General features: G+C 42.5%; 1 protein-coding gene across 1 annotated transcript in view; it reads right to left on the bottom strand.

Moving 5' to 3' along the window:
- cpz (carboxypeptidase Z) overlaps nucleotides 1-18868 on the bottom strand; it is a 70429-nt gene that overhangs the window by 14725 nt on the left and 36836 nt on the right. Inside the window, exons 3-5 of the mRNA XM_043698649.1 lie at nucleotides 15707-16081; nucleotides 14739-14942; nucleotides 13212-13408 (exon numbers count right to left, since the gene is read on the bottom strand). Of these exons, the coding sequence (XP_043554584.1) occupies nucleotides 13212-13408; nucleotides 14739-14942; nucleotides 15707-16081 (776 nt within the window). The remainder of the gene's footprint in view (nucleotides 1-13211; nucleotides 13409-14738; nucleotides 14943-15706; nucleotides 16082-18868) is intronic.

An 18868-nucleotide genomic window follows, 5' to 3' on the forward strand; every position in this document is an offset into this window, starting at 1 on the left:
CCTCTTTGTCTTGTAACCAGCCTGGTGTCAGTGTGCTATTTTAAACTTAAAGGCATGCAAAAACTATTTTCTGCACTTGTCACAGCTATTATTATGATACTTCTGTCCCTGATATAAGAGTTGGTAAGATACACTGCAGCGTTTGCATGTATAATTTGGAAGCATGTGGCGAGTACTGGCTCCATGTAATTGTTGGAGTCTCACCGAATCATTATGTTTATTAATGGGTTAGCAAACAGAAATAGACAGCCACATATCCAAGTTTGCTAATTGCACAATGATTGTCGCCACATTAAATATCCCTCACTATAAAGCCCTAGTTTACTCATTTTTTGCTTGTCCATAAAATGACAAGAATAGATTGAGTGGCAGATGGAGCTCAGTGCAAGTAGTTGGTAACAATTTGGGAGCAAAAGAGATAGATCTTGAAATAGTGAGATAGATCTTGAGATAGATGATTGAAATAGTGAAAAGCTAGAAACACAAGAGGTCTGAAGAGACTTAGGAGTGCACATACATTGAACGTTGAAATGTCGTAGTTGGAAACAAAACAATCAAAATGGCTAATGTGATGTCACCCTCTATTGCTAAAATCTGGTTACTGGCCAGCATTGTTTCATTTTTAATGTAAATAAAATGTGAGATCCAGGCACCTACAAAGAAAATAAAATCTTAAGATTCCACTGGCTTGAACAAACAATACTTTACTGAACAAGTTCGAACAGTAATACACTCTATAGTAGAAGTACAACTTATTTTTAATGTGGATAATATGCGAGGGTTGAATACACTACAGTCCACATAAAAATGGTAACTGTAATCAAGAGAAATCCCATGGATTTCTCAAATACTCCCCTACTCCCCAACATTAATGACGTGGGAGGTCTTCAAATCTCCATTAACCTCATGAGGCATTACAATTATTCACTTTGGCCAAAGCAGTCCTAAAACTTCTCTCTCAATAACCGCTCTATCACGGACTCCATCAATGATAGCCCCTTGTTCTTGCCCCCAGTCCGTTTTCCCCTGCATTCTGAAAACTGCCCTCCAGTGCTCATTTGACGGCACAACTTCAGCTTTTATCTGACCTTGAGCTTCACCAAACAAGGTCTCACATGTTTTCCTTGAGCCCTAAACTTGTTCAGTTGCAGAAAGCAAATCCTGCTGAAGGGCTTTTCAACGCTGACTCTCAGCTGTACTGACCTACTAGGCTTCTTGCAAACCGCTGCAACACCCAGGATGTTTCCCAGACCCTGACTGTGACACCCAACTGTTCAGAAACTCATAAAATTTAACCTGAGTTTCAGCAGCATGGAGACACCCAACTGCTCTTTGAACTTGAAACAATTGCAATGAATGTGAGACAAGCTCAGCAGGTTTGGCAATAATGGCAGCAACTTCCAGGGGGGTGACAGGATTGATGGCAGTGCTTCCCAAACTCCTCTCGGCGGTCACAGGAGGCGGCAGCATGGCATCAGCAGGAGAGCGGGCCATTGTGTTGGTGGTGGTCACGGTTCCTCGTGGCCTCTTCTCGGTGATCAGAGGCAGCGGCAGCACAGCATTGGCAATGACAGTGGGCCTGTCGCGTATTAGCGGCAGCCTCCTGGCAGTCCTGACAACTGGATGCAGCAGCATTCCAGAGCGGCGGAAAAAGCTCCTCCTGGTAATCGGAGGCAACAGTGTCATTGTAGAAACAAGAACATGGCTCCTCCCAGAGATCAATGCAAGACTCGTAGGCTGACTGAGACTCCAGGCCCTGGCTAGGCCCGGGTGCCTGCATCAGTGGCTTTATGGCGATGAGACTTTAGACATTAAGATCTGGATGTTTTCTTACATTTTGGCTCTTTCTTTAAAAAAAAAACCTGTTTCTTTTAATTCTGGTTTCATAATCAAAATGGCGCTGGAGAATGGCGACTTTCTACTGTACTCATGTATTCCTATACTTGGATACATGTGACAATAAATATAATTCCAATTCTAATTCTATCACTAGGAAGAAAGAAACAGAGTTAATGTTTCAAGTTTGGTACAGCTCTTCTTCAGAATTGAAAGGGGATGGAAAGTTTGTAATATAATTTTGATAGAGGCAGAACAGTGAAACACAAATGAGTTGGTAACGGTGGAGAAAGACAAAAAGATGCAAAATGGGTGTTGGTTGAGATGTTAAAGCAAAAGCATAAGTCCGGTCTAACGAGAGTAGGGTAAGCAAGACAATACTGTGTACATTAGGTGGGGGTTGAGGAGGGGAGGGGGTGATGAGAGAATGTAAGAAAAATGCACAACAGATATAATGCAATGAGTTTCTGAAGTTATTGACTTTAGTGTAGAGACCTCGAGGCTGTGAAATGGTTAAGCATAAAATGATGTGCTGCCCTCCAGCTTGCGATGTACTATGTTGGAATGTTGCAGCAGGTCCAGAATAGAAATGGAAGCCTGAGACCAAGGTGATTGATTAAACCGCAAGCAACTGGGAGGTCAGACTCATTCCTCCAGACAGAGTGGAGACGTTCCACAACCCAGTCTGCGTTTGGTCTCACCAATGCAAAGGAGACTGCAATGTGAGCAGTAAATGCAGTAGATTGGATGGAACGAATCACAAGTGAAACACTTGCTTCACCTGCTTGGGACCTTGAACAGTTCAGGGAGAGAAAGTGAATGGGCAAGTGTTACACCTGCGATTACATGGATAGGTGTCATTGGGGAGTGAGGAAGTGTTCGGCGTGATGGAGGAGTGGATCAGAGTTTTACAGAGGGAATGGTCCCTGTGGAATATGAACACTGACCATGGAGGTGGGGGTGGGGTGTTGGGGGGAGGGGGTTGTTCCTGGAGAGTGTTGCTGAACAAAGAGACCTTGGGGTGCAGGTTCATAGTTCCTTAAAAGTGGAGTTGCGGGTAGATCAGTGAAGAAGGTGTTTGGTTTGCATTCCTTTATTGGTCAGACCATCGAGTACAGGAGTTGGGAGGTCATGTTGTGGCTGCATAAGACATCGATTAGGCCACTGGTCTCCTTCCTATCAGAAAGCTGTTGTGAAACTTGAAAGGGTTTAGAAAAGATTTACAAGGATATTGCCAGGGTTGGAGGATTTGAGCTATAGGGAGAGGTTGAATTGGCTGGGGCTGTTTTCCCTGGCGCATCGGAGGCTGAGGGGTGACCTTATAGAGGTTTATAGAGTCATGAGGAGCATGGATAGGGTAAATAGACAAAGTCCTTTCACTGGGGTGGGGTGAGTCCAGAACTAGAAGGGAAAGGTTTCGGATGAGAGGGGAAAGATATAAAAGAAACATAAGGGGCAACTTTTTCACGCAGAGGGTGGTACGTGTGTGGAATGAACTGCCACAGGAAGTGGTGGAGGCTGGTACAATTGCAACATTTAAGAGGCATCTGGATGGGTATATGAATAGGAAGGGTTTGGAGGGATATGAGCCAGTGCTGGCAGGTGGGACTAGATTGGGTTGGGATATCTGATCAGCATGGACAGGTTGGACTGAAGGGTCTGTTTCCGTGCTGTTCATCTCTATGACTCCATGAGTTTGATGGTTGGAAGTGGCAGAAATGTGGGGCACAATCCTTTAATTATGGAATTTGGCAGGGCGGCAAATGAATTAAAGGGGAACCCTATCATTGTTCGTGAAAAGAGGGAAATGAGTGAGGACACAAGTGGAGGGGGATGGATTAGACACAGCTAAAGGCCCTGTCAGCCACAAAAAGGGGAGAATCCTCTGTTTATGGAGTGGCAGAGCAGTGGGAAGTGGGATTGTCCAAGCAGGTACAATAGAGACAGAGAAATGGGACAATAGAATGGAATCCTTGCAGGAAACAGGATGCGAGGAAGTGCAATTTTGGGAACCGCAGGAGTCACTGGGCTTGTCATGAATAAATGGGCCTCTGCTGCTTTCCGAAATATAAGTCTAACCCCCTTTCTTCTCACTTCTGAAACGTTTCTCGAAATATAGACTCAAAACTTTAACTCCGCTTCTCTCTCTACAGGTGCTGCCAAACCTTCTTCATAACACAATCAGTTTCTGAAGTTATTGAATTTCTCTGCTTTTGTTTCAGATTTCCAGTAACCACAGTATATTGCTTTTATGTTCTTGGAACTTACAACCCACTGTCCCCTATACAAAACCTACGTTTTGTTGTAATCACTACTGTATAGTTAAGACTCAGCATTTCTAGCATGGAGTTTACATTCTGTCTCCCTTGAACACTTGCTGGCATTTTTCACCCTATCTGCCTCTTTTGAACTCCTGTTCAGTGAACCACACCCCCCAAAACCTACTGAAAATATTGCCCTTCCCTTAATGCTAGGCAGAATTGAATGTTCTAACTGAACAACATATGGAGCTGCCCAATTCATGAATGTTACAAGTCATGAGACTGACTTGCTCAGCATGTGGAGTTAGGTACTTGAATGACCGGTGCCCAGGCTTTTTTACAGAATCCAGGGCGCTGGCAGGGCACAAACTCCAATCCCAGGAAGAGCTAATCAATTCAATGCTAGTGCTTTTTTTGCAGACAGCAGATACTCTGCCAGCTACCAGCACACACTCACCAGAGACCTGGGATTACTGAGGAACACAAGTCATCAGGGAAAGAGAGGGAGTCAGGATGGTGTCACACTTTGGGAGTCGCAGCAAAGATAGGGTCAAGGGCTTGATGGTTTGATGAGGTAGTTTCTGTTCCTAATGCCATATGCATTTGAATGAATGCCCCCTACCACCCCCAACCATGCACCACCACCACCACCACTCCCACCAATCTCGGTCCCAACGCTGGAAATCCACAAGCAAGTGGTTTTGTTTATTGCACATGTCAGGGGCAAACCTTCTCCATTCCCCCTTTACACACACACACAGACACGCGCACACACAGACACGCGCACACACAAACACAAACACACACACATGCACACACATGTGCGTACACACACAAGCACACACATGCTCACATACACACATGCACACACGCGCATACACACACATGCACGCATGCGCACACACGCGGGTGCATGCACGTGCGCACACACACACGTGCTCGCGTGCTCTTGCCACTGGGTAAATACCAAAAGCACTGGATAACGTTTTTAAGTGGGTATTATTTTCCCACTTAAAAGCCTCAATTTGCAAGGCTGGGGCAGGGGCAATGTTATGGCTGACCTTGAGGTTACCCACCCCAGAATTTATTGGTACTCATTGGAAATGGTCTCTAGCTACTACTTTCCTACCTAATGAACTGCCCTCAGCCACCAAACTCAGCAAAAGGGAGCAAATAGTCACTCTCCACCATCAGCATAGATTCACTTGATGTGTGTATGTCTCTACTCAAGGAATTCCTAACAATATGCAACAGTGGTATGTCATGAAATGAAGACTGGAATGTCCTTCACTTCTGGCCTATGCCATGGGTAATGATGCAAAGTGGATTCCTGCAGAATTATCGGCCTGTCATCACTGGGCCAGGTTATGACCAGGGTGAGTTTTTACTATGACCCTTGAGTGTTGTGTTTTTCAGGGATTCAACCTCCAAGTCATTTTACCCAGTGAGTTTGACAATGGAATCATCGATTGCCATTCTGTGGATCCATATATTTCATGTGAAGTAGATGAGTGTTTCCACCTGCACCCGTATCCGTTTTAAATATAGGCTCTACTGAGCCTGTAACTCTGGGAATATAATCCGGATGCCTGCAAAGGTGGTACCACTGTGCAAGTAAACTCTTTGATGTCCACCATTGTGAATATCTGCTCACGTTGTGTGTCAATGGTCTGGCCTTGTTCATCATTGACAGAGTAGCTTGACGAGACATCCTGTGGACTGTGCCTCGATGTTGTCTGTCACATGGCTTGATTGCTTAAAATGCCGCACCTGTCTGACCTTTGGTTGTGGCTTCTCATGGCATTGAACCAGGTGTTTTGGGACTACAATGTTGACCATTTTTTTAATGGATTCTTAAGATAGTCATCATTCAGACCTGATACGTTTTATCTGTGTAGGCTTTGGTTGCCACTGACAATTTGAAATTTAATGGCTTGTTTATCTGGGTTGGAAATACTGAGGTCCAGAAAACACAGGTTGGGAACTGAGCTGCTGTCAGGCCAAAATAAATTCAGACTGAAGAGCAGCTGACTTCCAATTGAATGTAGGAATTTTTGTTTTTGTCATGCAGCTTTTCCCAGAATGTTTAATCTTGTCTGGAGCTTTTATAAGGTGTTTACGTTTCTTCCAGAGCTTTATGTACCTTCCAGTATCTTTGCTGGTCATGGTTATGGCTTGACCACCATGGTGGTGCTCATTTTGTTTTCTCTCAGTTTTATCTCTGAAATGCCATCCACGAAGCAGGAATTTTACAGGAAAATGGATTGGACTGCTGCAATCAAAAGTCCTTCTTTTATCAGGCTTCTTTCAGCTCTTAAAAGCTTTTATTGGATAGAACATGTTTCTCAGCCAGTCTACCTTGATTAGATTCAGCAGCTAGTGAATTTTCCCACATGCGAGATTCCACTTAAAGTCTCTTTATTGATCCTGCTGTTTAAGTTCTGTTCTGATTAATCCTTGTAGCAGGTAGATCTTGCACTGGGAGCTTTTTAAAATGGCTCAGATTTGATCAATCTTACTGACACCACACGTCTGCTGCCGAGAGAGAGAAATGTAGTGTTGGAATGAAGGTACAGTGTACAAAAGCTCTAAAAAAACTGCAAAATCCAAACACACAGTGACTCTTGATAGTATCCTATTTCTGTGGCAGGTCTTTCTCCCTACATTGTATGAAGGGTTGAGTCTTGCATATTTTGGAATTAAATCTTCAAAACCATGTTACGGTTATTCAAAAAACCAAACAACACCAGAAACTACAAGGTATCACCATCTTTTCAACTCGACTTAAAAATGTACCCTCATTCCTGATGAAGGGCTGATTGAAATATCGATTCTCCTGTTCCTTGGATGCTGCCTGACCCGCTGTGCTTTTCCAGCACCACACTTTTCAACTCTGATCCCCAGCATCTGCAGTCCTCACTTTCTCCCATAAAAATGTTCTAATCACATACAAGGATTGGCAAAATTAGAAAATGTATTCTTCTGTTGAATACAAGACGTTTAAAATTCATTCAAGGGATATAGACTTGACCAGCTGAGCCGGCATTTATTGCTCATCCTTAGCTGTCTTTGAGTAGGTGATGGCAAGTTTATATTTTGATCGTTTCTGTATATTTGGTACAGGTACACACACAATATTGCTCGGACGTGGGTTCCAGGCTTTCGACCCTATGACCCTGAAGGGTAGCAATATATTTCCAAGTGATTGGTTTGGTGATTGGTTTGGCAGGGATCTTGTAGGTAGTAATGTTCTTGTATATCTGCTGCCTTATCTCTTCTCGATGGTCATTGGTTTAGAGGGTACCTTTTAAAGAGGCCTGGGGAATTTCTGCAGTGCATCTTGATGATACATACTGCTGCTACTGAGCACTGGTGGTGAAAGGTGTCAATATTTGAGAATGTGCTGGCAATTAAATGGATTGTTTTGTCCTCAATGGTGTCAAGTTTCTTGACTCTTATTGGAACTATACTCATCCAGGCAAGTGAGGGGTATTCCATCACATTCTTGACTTATGTCTTGCAGATGCAGACAGGCTTTGGGAATCAGAAGGTAAGTCATCCACCATGGTATTCCTAGTCTCTGACCTTCTCTTGTAATCACAGTATGTATATGGCTGGTCTAGTTCAGTTTCTGGTCAATGGTGACTCCCAGGACATTGATACTGGGGTAATACATTGGATGTCAAGTGGCGATGTATTGTCTCCAATTGGCGATTATCATTGCCGAGTATTTGTGTGGTGTGAATGCTACTTGCCATTTTTCAGCTCAAGAGTGTGGTGCTGGAAAAGCACAGAAGGTCAGGCAGCATCCGAGGAGCAGGAGAATTGAGAGTTTGGGCAAAAGCCCTTAATCAGGAAGGAGGCTTGGGGGCCGGGGGTTGACAGATAAATGAGGGGAGGGCTGGGGGGAAAGTAGCTGAGGATGCAATAAGTAAATGAAGGTAGGAGAGAAGATAATAGGTCGGAGAGGAGGGTGGAGCAGATAGATGGGAAAGACGAGGGACAGCTCAAGAAGGCGGCGCTGAGTTGGAGGCTTGGGATGGGGGTAAGGTTGGGGAGGGGAAATGAGGAAACTGGTGAAATCCACATTGATCCTGTGAGGTTGCAGGGTACCGAGATGGAATATGAGGCATTCTTCCTCCAGGCATTAGGTGGTTAGGGTTTGGAGATGGAGTCGGCCCAGAACCTGCATATCCTTGGCTGTTTGGGAGGGGGAGTTAAAGTGTTCAGCCACAAGTGGTGGGATTGGTTGGTGCGGGTGTCCCAGAGATGTTCTCTGAAATGATCCGCAAGAAGGCGTCCTGTCTCCCTGATGTGGAGGAGACCACACCGGGTACAATGGATACAGCAGTTGTGGAGTTACAGGTAAATATTCGTCGGCTGTGGAAGGATCCTTTGGGGTCTTGGATGGAGGTGAGGAGGAGGTGTGGGCGCAGGTTTTGCACTTCCTGCGATTGCAAGGATGGTGCTGGGAGTGGGGTGAGGGCTGGTGGGGAGGCTTGGACCTGACGAGGGAGTTGCGGAGGGAATGGTCTCTCCAGAAAGCTGATAGGGGTGGGGAGGGAAACATATCCCTAGTGGTGGGGTCTATTTGTAGGTGGCAGAAGTGGCAGAAAATGATGCAATATATATGGTGGTTGGTGGGTTGGAAGGTGAGGACCACGGGGATTCTGTCCTTGGAGGGTTGGGGTTTAAGGGCTGAGGTGCGGGAATTAGAGGAGATATGCTGGAGAGCATCGTCAACGTGGGTGGGAAATTGTGGTCTTTGCAGTAGGAGGCCATTTGGGATATTCTGTGGTGGAATTGGTGATCCTGGGAACAGATGCAGTGGAGGCAGAGGAATTGGGAATAAGGGATAGCATTTTTTACAGGAGGCAGAGTAGGAGAAGGTATGGTCCAGGTAGCTGTGAGAGTCCATGGGTTTGAAGTAGATGTCCGTGGTTAGTCGGTCACTGGAGATGGAGATAGAGAGGTCCAGGAAGAGGAGGGAGGTGTTCGAGGTGGTCCAGGTGAATTTGAGGTCGGGGTGAAAGGTGTTGATGAAGTTGACGTACCTCCTTGTGGAAGCACGAGATTGCGCTGATACAGTTATCGATGTAGCGGAGGAAAAGGTGGGGGATGGTGCTGGTGTAGCTGCAGAATATGGACTGTTCCATGTACCCGATGAAGAGGCAGGCAGAGCTGGGGCCCATGCGGGTGCCCATGGCTACCCCTTTGATTTGGAGTAAGTGGGAGGATTGGAAGGAGAAATTGTTGAGCGTGAGGACCAGTTCAGGCAGGCGGGTGAGGGTGGTGGTGGCAGGGTACTGCTTATGATGGTGCGAGAGGAGGAAAAGGAGGGGTTAGAGGCCTTCATTGTGATGGATCGATATGTACAGGGACTGGGTGTCCATGGCGACAATGAGGCGTTTGGGAGCCAGGGAAACAAAAATCTTGGAGGAGGTGAAGGGCATCATGGGAGAACAGGATGGTGTCAAGGTATGCAGAGATGACAGGAGCAGGCTGAGACAATGGATCGGCCGGGGAAGTCAGGTTTGTGGATCTTCGGTAGGGAGTAGAATCGGGCTGTGTGGGGTTTGCGGACGATGAGGTTGGAGGTTGTAGATCCCCAGAGATCCCCTGTCCTCTTCTCTGCATACTTTGTTTTGCATCCCAAGTTAAAAAAGGAAGCAATGGAGAAATAATGGCTGTTCTGAGGAACATTTTCAATCACCACTAGATATAAGTGAGGTCCCAAAGGAACAGAGGTCTGAAAAAATTGTACAGTTGGATAAAAAGGTGTGAATAATAGGCCAGTCAATCCAACTTTATGAGTGGAAAAATTACGAGAATAGTTTCAAAAGCCAGGAAAGACTGTGACATGAAAAGGCCTGGATTAATGAGGGACAGTTTTTTTTTAAAGAGAAGATCTTGTCCTACTACCATTAGTGAATATTTTGAGAGATAGTACAGAGGATTGATTAAGCTAGTGCAGTAGATGTTGTCTACATTGATTTTACTAAGACATCTAACAAAATGCAGCATGACACACTCAGAAATGTAGAAGTTCATGGGCTACAAGGGACTTCAATTTTGGATTCAAAATTGGCTCAATGGCAGAAAAAAAATGATAATGGCTGATGGATAATTTTGAAATGGAAATGGAAAGGGTTCAATGTTGGATCTCTTGCTGTCTGTAATATTTATTAATAACATTGAATTAAATATGGGAAGCATGGTTGGGCAATTCGCAGAGGACACAACAATTGGTTGTGTAATTGACAGTGAAGAGAGTAGCTGTCAACTTCAATAATATATCAATGATTTAATTGATGAGTAGTAAAGTGGAAAATGGAATTCAATCCTGAGAAGTGTGAGGTAATGCACATGGGGAGGGCAAAAAAGCTGAGATATACATAATAATGGGAAAATATTGAGGGGTAGAGGAATTGAGAGACCTTGGAGTGCACATCCATAGGGCTTTGAAGTTAATGGGGATAGAGCTCTGATGAAGAGTCATCTGAACTCGAAACGTGAGCCTGCTTTCTCTCCATGGTTGCTGCCTGAACTGCTGAGATCTCCAGCATCTTTTTTTTCAGTACAGATTCAAGCATCTGCAGTAATTTGCTCCTCCATGTTTGGAGTTGTCTAGTTTCTTAGCTGTCTGTGATGTTCACCTACTGGACAATGACAGTCTGTGGGTGCCTTTGGACATTGGAGACAGAGTAGTGGTGACTTAGAGAAGTGTTTCGAAGGGATGTAGCTCAGAACAGATCCACTAAGAGGCATGCTGATTAAAACAATGACTAATGTGAGAGAATGGGATCGTATATGTGAGGGAGTGTCAGCAATGCTGGTTATATGCCGTGAGCACGTGCCTTTGTGGATAGTGTGTTATGAAGTTGCCAGTAAAGGACAATGCCAAATTGCCAATGCCTGAGAGAGATGATGCAGGTGTAAGGAAGGCTGATCTTCTGACAGATGCCTGCTGAATAGTGAGTTGTTCTGGGAACAGAGCATGGTAAGATGAGGCGTGAATCAAATAATGGGAACAGTATCGGACAGTAAGTAGTTCATGAAGTGGTTTTACTAAATGAATCTTAATGGACCTTGGGGTGAAAATCTCTTTATAAAATGTCAATGCAACTGGACATAGCCAAAACAAAAATAACTCAACCCCATGATTCAGATGTTGTAGTCAGTAGTGAAGCTTGCTGCATTTCAGACTGTATTTACAGTGAGTAAGTACTTGGAAACCTGCCTTGCTGCAGTGTAAAATGCATGTTCTTGAGGAAACTAGAAATATTGCAGGTTGTTGGGAAAGTACTGTGAATACTTTCATCGGTACTGCTGGATTAAGTGTGCCACAGTAAGAGCTACAATCTCTAATTTTAAACATTACATTCTGCAAATATAAAGGTAATTTTTCAGAGGCAAAGAGATTTTTAATACCAATTGTGATTGAGGGTGCTATTAAAAACAGGTTTCACCTCATTAACAAGTTCTTTGGTGGGTATTGCGAAAGAGGGTGCAGTTCTCATCCATTCAGTTTTCCAAAAGGATTGCCAGCATTGCAGGGACTTTAACAGCACACAAGTACTGAAGCTTGCTGCATTTCAGACTGTATTTACAGCGAGTAAGTACTTGGAAACCTGCCTTGCTGCAGTGTAAAATGCATGTTCTTGAGGAAACTAGAAATATTGCAGGTTGTTGGGAAAGTACTGTGAGTATTTTCATAGGTACTGCTGGATTAAGTGTGCCACAGTAAGAGCTACAATCTCTAATTTTAAACATTACATTCTGCAAATATAAAGGTAATTTTTCAGAGGCAAAGACATTTTTAATACCAATTGTGATTGAGGGTGCTATTAAAAACAGGTTTCACCTCATTAACAAGTTGTTTGGTGGGTATTGCGAAAGAGGGTGCAGTTCTCATCCATTCAGTTTTCCAAAAGGATTGCCAGCATTGCAGGGACTTTAACAGCACACATTGCAGAGGCACAAGGAATTACTGACAGCAGGGTCTCCATTTCCATCATTGATGGTATAGGTGAGGATGCTAGAGACAGCTCCAGTTTCACAAGATAATGGCAGTGCACACAAACAGTTTTACTATCAGTACAAACCCAAACACCAAGTCATCTGAAAGTGAACCGAAACTTAGTGCTCATACTGTCTTCTCCTTCTCCTCACTTTCTCCTACTTTTCAACTCATGCTTGGATATTGTCCAGGTCTTTCTGCATTTGAATGTGGACTAACTTCAGTATTTGAGGAAATGCAAATGGTGCTGAACATTGTGCAATAATCAGTGAACATCCCTACTTCTGACTCTTGATGGAAGGAAGATTATGGTCACTGAGGGCTAAATAGTACATCTTATGTTGACTTCTGCTGCTTATAAATTGCCTTTACATTATGGATTAATACAGCATTTCCTGTTGAGGTGGGCAGTGATTGATAATGCTTGTATTCCCTTTTGGTGCATGCATATAGTAACATGACAGCAAATTGGTGTCACTCTACAGAACAAGAGCAGAATGCACCAGGAAAAAATGATGAGAGGAGCTTGAATTGGTATGGAACAATGTGTGTTTAATATCTACAAAATAATAAGTATAGATCCAAGCATACTTTTTATGAGGAATAAGTGGGTAAAGTTAAAAGAAAATGTGTTCAATGTGGGGAAATGTTTGGATGTGTGGAAGCGGACAGATGGATGGGGCTTCATTAGATGTTTAGGTAGGAAGGTTACAGGCCACTCTATGAGAGGTGACAGTGTGGAGAAACTATTCAAGCACAGAGGAGAGGAGATGGTCAGAAAACCATGATTTACTGAAGTCAGAGATGGTCTCAGAAGAGTTAAGGATGTAGGCAATTTCAGACTGGGCTGGAGGTGGAATAACGTCAAGGTGAGAGGAAACAAGTAACAAATGAGGAGCAAGATAAAGTTATTAGTCTATTTTGTATTTCATAAGTTAAATCTTGTGGCCTTAAAAAGGCAAAACAACCTACATGAAAATCATCGCATTAATATAATCTGTTTTGTATGGTTTAATAGAGCGTATTGCAAATAATGCCATGGAAGATTTCCTGGTATTCATGCTATTAAAGATCAAGAAGAGAAAGTAAGTTACCTCTTCAGATGCTATATCATAGCCATCAGGATTCATAGAAGGAAGTAGATGGATTCTGGTATTATTGATTAAAGCCTGAATTCTTTGGTTTCCACTTAAATACTCAGAGCACAAATACTGTGCAAGATATAGCAGTAGCTCTCTTCCCAGTGCTTCATTCCCGTGCATGTTTGCAATATATTTAAATTCTGGTTCAACTGAGAAAAAGAAATCATTATTTATTATTTTTCATCATTAAATATCATACTAATAATACAATCTATTTCTTTTGTTAACACAGGGACACTTAAACCAAAACTTGCAGGCAGAAACCAGCAGGATTGGACCTGCTGTGGGTCTTATGTCTGAAGTCAATGTAAAATATCACCGGATGTGTTGTACCCAATCAAATGTCTAATCGGAACCCATCAATTTACCATCAGGCAGATTAGATTAGGTTTATCCAAAAAGATTGACATAATCAATGCTGTTTAAAAAAAACACAACTTACTTAATGTAAAATTGCAGACAGAATGATAACTATTTTCAGGCCCCATTTAATAAGAAGGGTGAATTGCTAGCATTAAGATATTAACGGTGAGTAGGGGGTGGTGTTGGAGGTGGGGATCTGTTACATTACACACCTAAATTGTCACATAGATGGTAACAACATGGGTGCAATTGCTCAGCTATGATTATTCATGGAGGCTGCATCTCACCTTAGCCCACACTTATATCGTGATGCCCTTTATGCTACATATAACCAATTGTCACTCTCGAAGGGAGAGAGATGACTGTGGTCTTTTGCAGATTATGGCTCATTAATTGTGCACTAAAATTTAACATTGTACCTTGCAGCTCCAACATGTCACCTTTCAGGCCATTTAAACTTGTACTATCCCAAATCAGCTCCTCGACAAGCATACCCCAAAGAGCAAGCCTGGGTTAATTAACATACAAACGCAGCACAACTTAACCCAAAACAAGGAGTCTGATTCTTTTGGCTTCTATGTGTGGATAAAAGGCAAAGGGAAGGGAAAGGGGTGACCCATTAAGGCATTGACGATCTGCCACATTTAGACACACATTATGGACCAGAGCAATAGGATTGTTTCTCTGAAGTCCTTTCTGATTTCATTCATACCCCGATCTCCTGCAATGTCCTCATTGGTTCAACTGACCGCATGAAGCCATATATATGGGAGCTTAACTGCAACTTTCTCATAATTTCTCCTCCCACTCACCTTCCATTCTGCCAGTCTAACTGGGTGCCAGGCAGGAATTGGTGAGCAACTGTTTAAATGACCGTCTAATGTTAACATCGTTAGGACTTCTTTGTCCTGGACAGTGCCAGGTTTCTCACAGGAGCATTGCACTTAAATCCAAGTCAATAGAAAGTGAAACCTGAGCAGTGTAAAGTGAACAGTTGATCTATACCACCATTTGCTCACCAGGCTGGTTAAATTAAATTTCCTAACTGCAAAATGGATGCACTGAAATCAAAGGCCAAGAGAAGAAATGGGCATCATGAATAAGCCAGCTACTTACGCAATTCATGTTCTCCAGGGTTACTTGAAAATTCAATCACGTAAAGGTTTTTGCCATCAAAACTGCGGCCAATGTTGTACATTGTTGAGATAGATGAGCACACAGATGCAGTATGCTTTAGTAATTTTGTCATCTCTGCATAACTGTGGTATTTGAACTGTATCATGGAGAAGGGTGTTTCCGATTCATCAGTCAAACTCGAACCTGTCAAGAAAGGTCACTGCTGTTTACTTTCAAAGCTTGGTAAAAGGTTTGCTAATTCCTGCTGTGTTCATGTTAGCATTGCTTCTTTTTTCCAATTCCTTCAAATTTTGATCCTTCCTCTAATGCTGACAATCTCTCCCTAAGAAATGTGATCAGTTCCCTCACAATTTTGGACACTTGTATCCAATCTCTCTCTATTGAAGAGGAGCAGCTTCTGCAGCAGCCCCATTACACAACTGGAACTCCTCATCTTTGGAACCATTCCTGTGAATTTATTCTGAACTCACTTTAATATCTTCACATTCTTCCAAAAGTGTGGCAACAAAAGCTGGATGTATTATTCTAGTGGGGGCCGAATTAGTGTCTTATTCTTTTTTATACGCATTAATAACCGCTTTTCCAAATGCCCTGCCACATTCAGTCATTTGTTAAATATGGTAGTCTCTTAAGAAATCTGATGTGGCTTTCCTAAACTGATTCATATTTGTCCAAGTGACTGGTGATTTTGTTCCAAATTATTGTTTCTGTTTATACACCATCAATGTTAAACCAAAAGGCTGGTGTCATTTGGGCACTAGGTGCTGAGAAATTCAACTTATTTATTTCATTTGAAACAAATTTGTAAAGTGTTCTGTTGTGGACAAACATCTCCCTCAGTGTGATAGGAAAGTATAATACGTCAGTGGATTAGAGCTTCTTATTGGAAAACCATAGGTTAGCTTCCACTGCATAATATCCAGACTCAAACACAATCAGGTACCTACTTTGGTATTTTCCGATAGGATCGTAACAGCCTTCCTCTTCACCAACAAAGAAACGATCACAGTCCATGAAATATGGCCACGCCATCTGAATCATTTCAAATGAATGTTCGCATTCTTTCTTAAGTGCTTCACACGCATATCGACAAGGCTTCACAATCTTATTGTTCTCACAATGGGGAGCAAGGATGGAACAGCCCAGCAACCTGAGATCAGTGTTACATTCTCCATTCAACAAGTTGTCCAGGACACTGATAAGAACATACTCAGCACTCATTTCAGTTTCTGCTCTTGTTAGTTGACCAATCAAGTTCGGAAACATTATCTTTGAGTAAGACACGCCTGAACAGTAATTTAGATAGTTGTTCATACACTGTGCTGTAGAAACATAGACCAGAACACATTAGGTCAATTAGTTGGTTATCGTTATGCTTTGCAATACGTTATAGTGACAAATTGATCATGTCCTCATTTTAAAGTAATGTAATATGAATGAGAACAGATCACAAAATAAGCAGGAATCAAAACATGTTTTGCTTGTATTATTTTGTCAGACAGTGCGAGCATTAAGCTTTGGTTCACTTTCAGATGGCTTGGTGTTTGGGTTTGTACTGATAGTAAAACTGTTTGTGTGCACTGCCATTATCTTGTGAAACTGGAGCTATCTCGAGCATCCTCACCTATACCGTAAATGATGGAAATGGAGACCCTGCTGTCAGTGATTCTTTGTTCCTCTGCAATGTGTGCTGTTAAAGTCCCTGCAATGCTGGCAATCCTTTTGGAAAACTGAATGGATGAGAACTGCACCCTCTTTCGCAATACCCACCAAAGAACTTGTTAATGAGGTGAAACCTGTTTTTAATAGCATCCTCAATCAATTGGTATTAACAATGTCTTTGCCTCTGAAAAATTACTTTTATATTTGCAGAATGTAATGTTTACAATTAGAGATTGTAGCTCTTACTGTGGCACACTTAATCCAGCAGTACCTATGAAAGTTTCCTCAAGAACATGCATTTTACACTGCAGTAAGGCAGGTTTCCAAGTACTTACTCGCTGTAAATACAGTCTGAAATGCAGCAAGCTTCACTACTGACCACAACATCTGAATCATGGGGTTGAGTTATTTTTGTTTTGGCTAATCCAGTTGCATTGACATTTTATAAAGAGATTTTCACCCCAAGATCCATTAAGATTCATTTAGTAAAACCACTTCATGAACTACTTACTGTCCGATACTGTTCCCATTATTTGATTCATGCCTCATCTTAACCATGCTCTGTTCCCAAAACAACTCACTATTCAGCAGGCATCTGTCAGAAGATCAGCCTTCCTTGCACCTGCATCATCTCTCTCAGGCATTGGCAATTTGGCATTGTCTTTTACTGGCAACTTCATAACACACTATCCACAAAGGCACGTGCTCACGGCATATAACCAGCATTGCTGACACTCCCTCACATATACGATCCCATTCTCTCACATTAGTCACTGTTTTAATCAGCATGCCTCTTAGTGGATCTGTTCTGAGCTACATCCCTTCGAAACACTTCTCTAAGTCACCACTACTCTGTCTCCAATGTCCAAAGGGACCCACAGACTGTCGTTGTCCAGTAGGTGAACATCACAGACAGCCAAGACACTAGACAACTCCAAACATGAAGGAGCAAATTACTGCAGATGCTTGAATCTGTACTGAAAAAAAAGATGCTGGAGATCTCAGCAGTTCAGGCAGCAACCATGGAGAGAAAGCAGGCTCACGTTTCGAGTTCAGATGACTCTTCATCAGAGCTCTATCCCCACTAACTTCAAAGCCCTATGGATATGCACTCCAATGTCTCTCAATTCCTCTACCCCTCAATATTTTCCCATTATTATGTATTTCTCAGCTTTTTTGCCCTCCCCATGTGCATTACCTCACACTTCTCAGGATTGAATTCCATTTTCCACTTTACTACTCATCAATTAAATCATTGATATATTATTGAAGTTGACAGCTACTCTCTTCACTGTCAATTACACAACCAATTGTTGTGTCCTCTGCGAATTGCCCAACCATGCTTCCCATATTTAATTCAATGTTATTAATAAATATTACAGACAGCAAGAGATCCAACATTGAACCCTTTCCATTTCCATTTCAAAATTATCCATCAGCCATTATCATTTTTTTTCTGCCATTGAGCCAATTTTGAATCCAAAATTGAAGTCCCTTGTAGCCCATGAACTTATATGTTTCTGAGTATGTCATGCTTTAGTAAAATCAATGTAGACAACATCTACTGCACTAGCTTCATCAATCCTCTTTGCTTTCTCTCAAAAAGTTCAGTAATGGTAGTAAGACAACATCATTTTAAAAAAAAATAACTGTGCCCCATTAATCCAGGCCTTTCCAAGTGACAGTCTATCCTGTCTCTTGAAATTATTCTGGTATTTTTCCACGAACAAAGTTGGACTGACTGGCCTATTATTCACATCTTTTTAACTAATTGTACAATTTTTTCAGACCTCTATTCCTTTGGGACCTCACATATATCTAGTGGTGATTGAAAAATGCTCCTCGGAACACCCATGATTTCTCCATTGCTTCTTTCTTTAGCTTAGGATGCGAAAAACATCAGGTTCTGTTGATTCACTCATCTTTGAGGATGCAATCCATCTCAGTATTTCCTTTTACATTATGCTGTTTGTAACCATTGTTTGGAATGTGTCCCTCAATAATTCAAATGCCTGTGTCCCTTGTGATGATAGAGGCAAAGTACTCATTAAGACCCCTGCCAACATCTCCAGTGCCAATGTCAATCATCATGCATGGATCATCAGAATTGTTGCATGCAGCTGAGAGGGCATGTTACTCTGTAACCAAGCGTAAGTTACCTGATACATCTCTAGCACACACAAACCAGTAATTAATAAAAATAATTGGGACAAACAGCATGGGACCTAATCCCAAGCCTTAGGACACAACTGGAAACCCTTTTCCACGGTGAGGACATCCAAGATCATTACCCTTTGTTTCCTTCTTTTTCATTCTTTTATAGAATGTGGATGTCACTGGCTGTACCAGCATTTACTGCCCATTCCTAGTTGCTAACAGGACTGTTACAAGTCAGCCACATTACTGTGAGTCTGGAGTCACATGTAAGCCAGACCAGGTAAGCACGG

Source organism: Chiloscyllium plagiosum, chromosome 1 (assembly GCF_004010195.1).
Source record: "Chiloscyllium plagiosum isolate BGI_BamShark_2017 chromosome 1, ASM401019v2, whole genome shotgun sequence".
In the NCBI taxonomy this organism is placed as follows: domain Eukaryota; kingdom Metazoa; phylum Chordata; class Chondrichthyes; order Orectolobiformes; family Hemiscylliidae; genus Chiloscyllium; species Chiloscyllium plagiosum.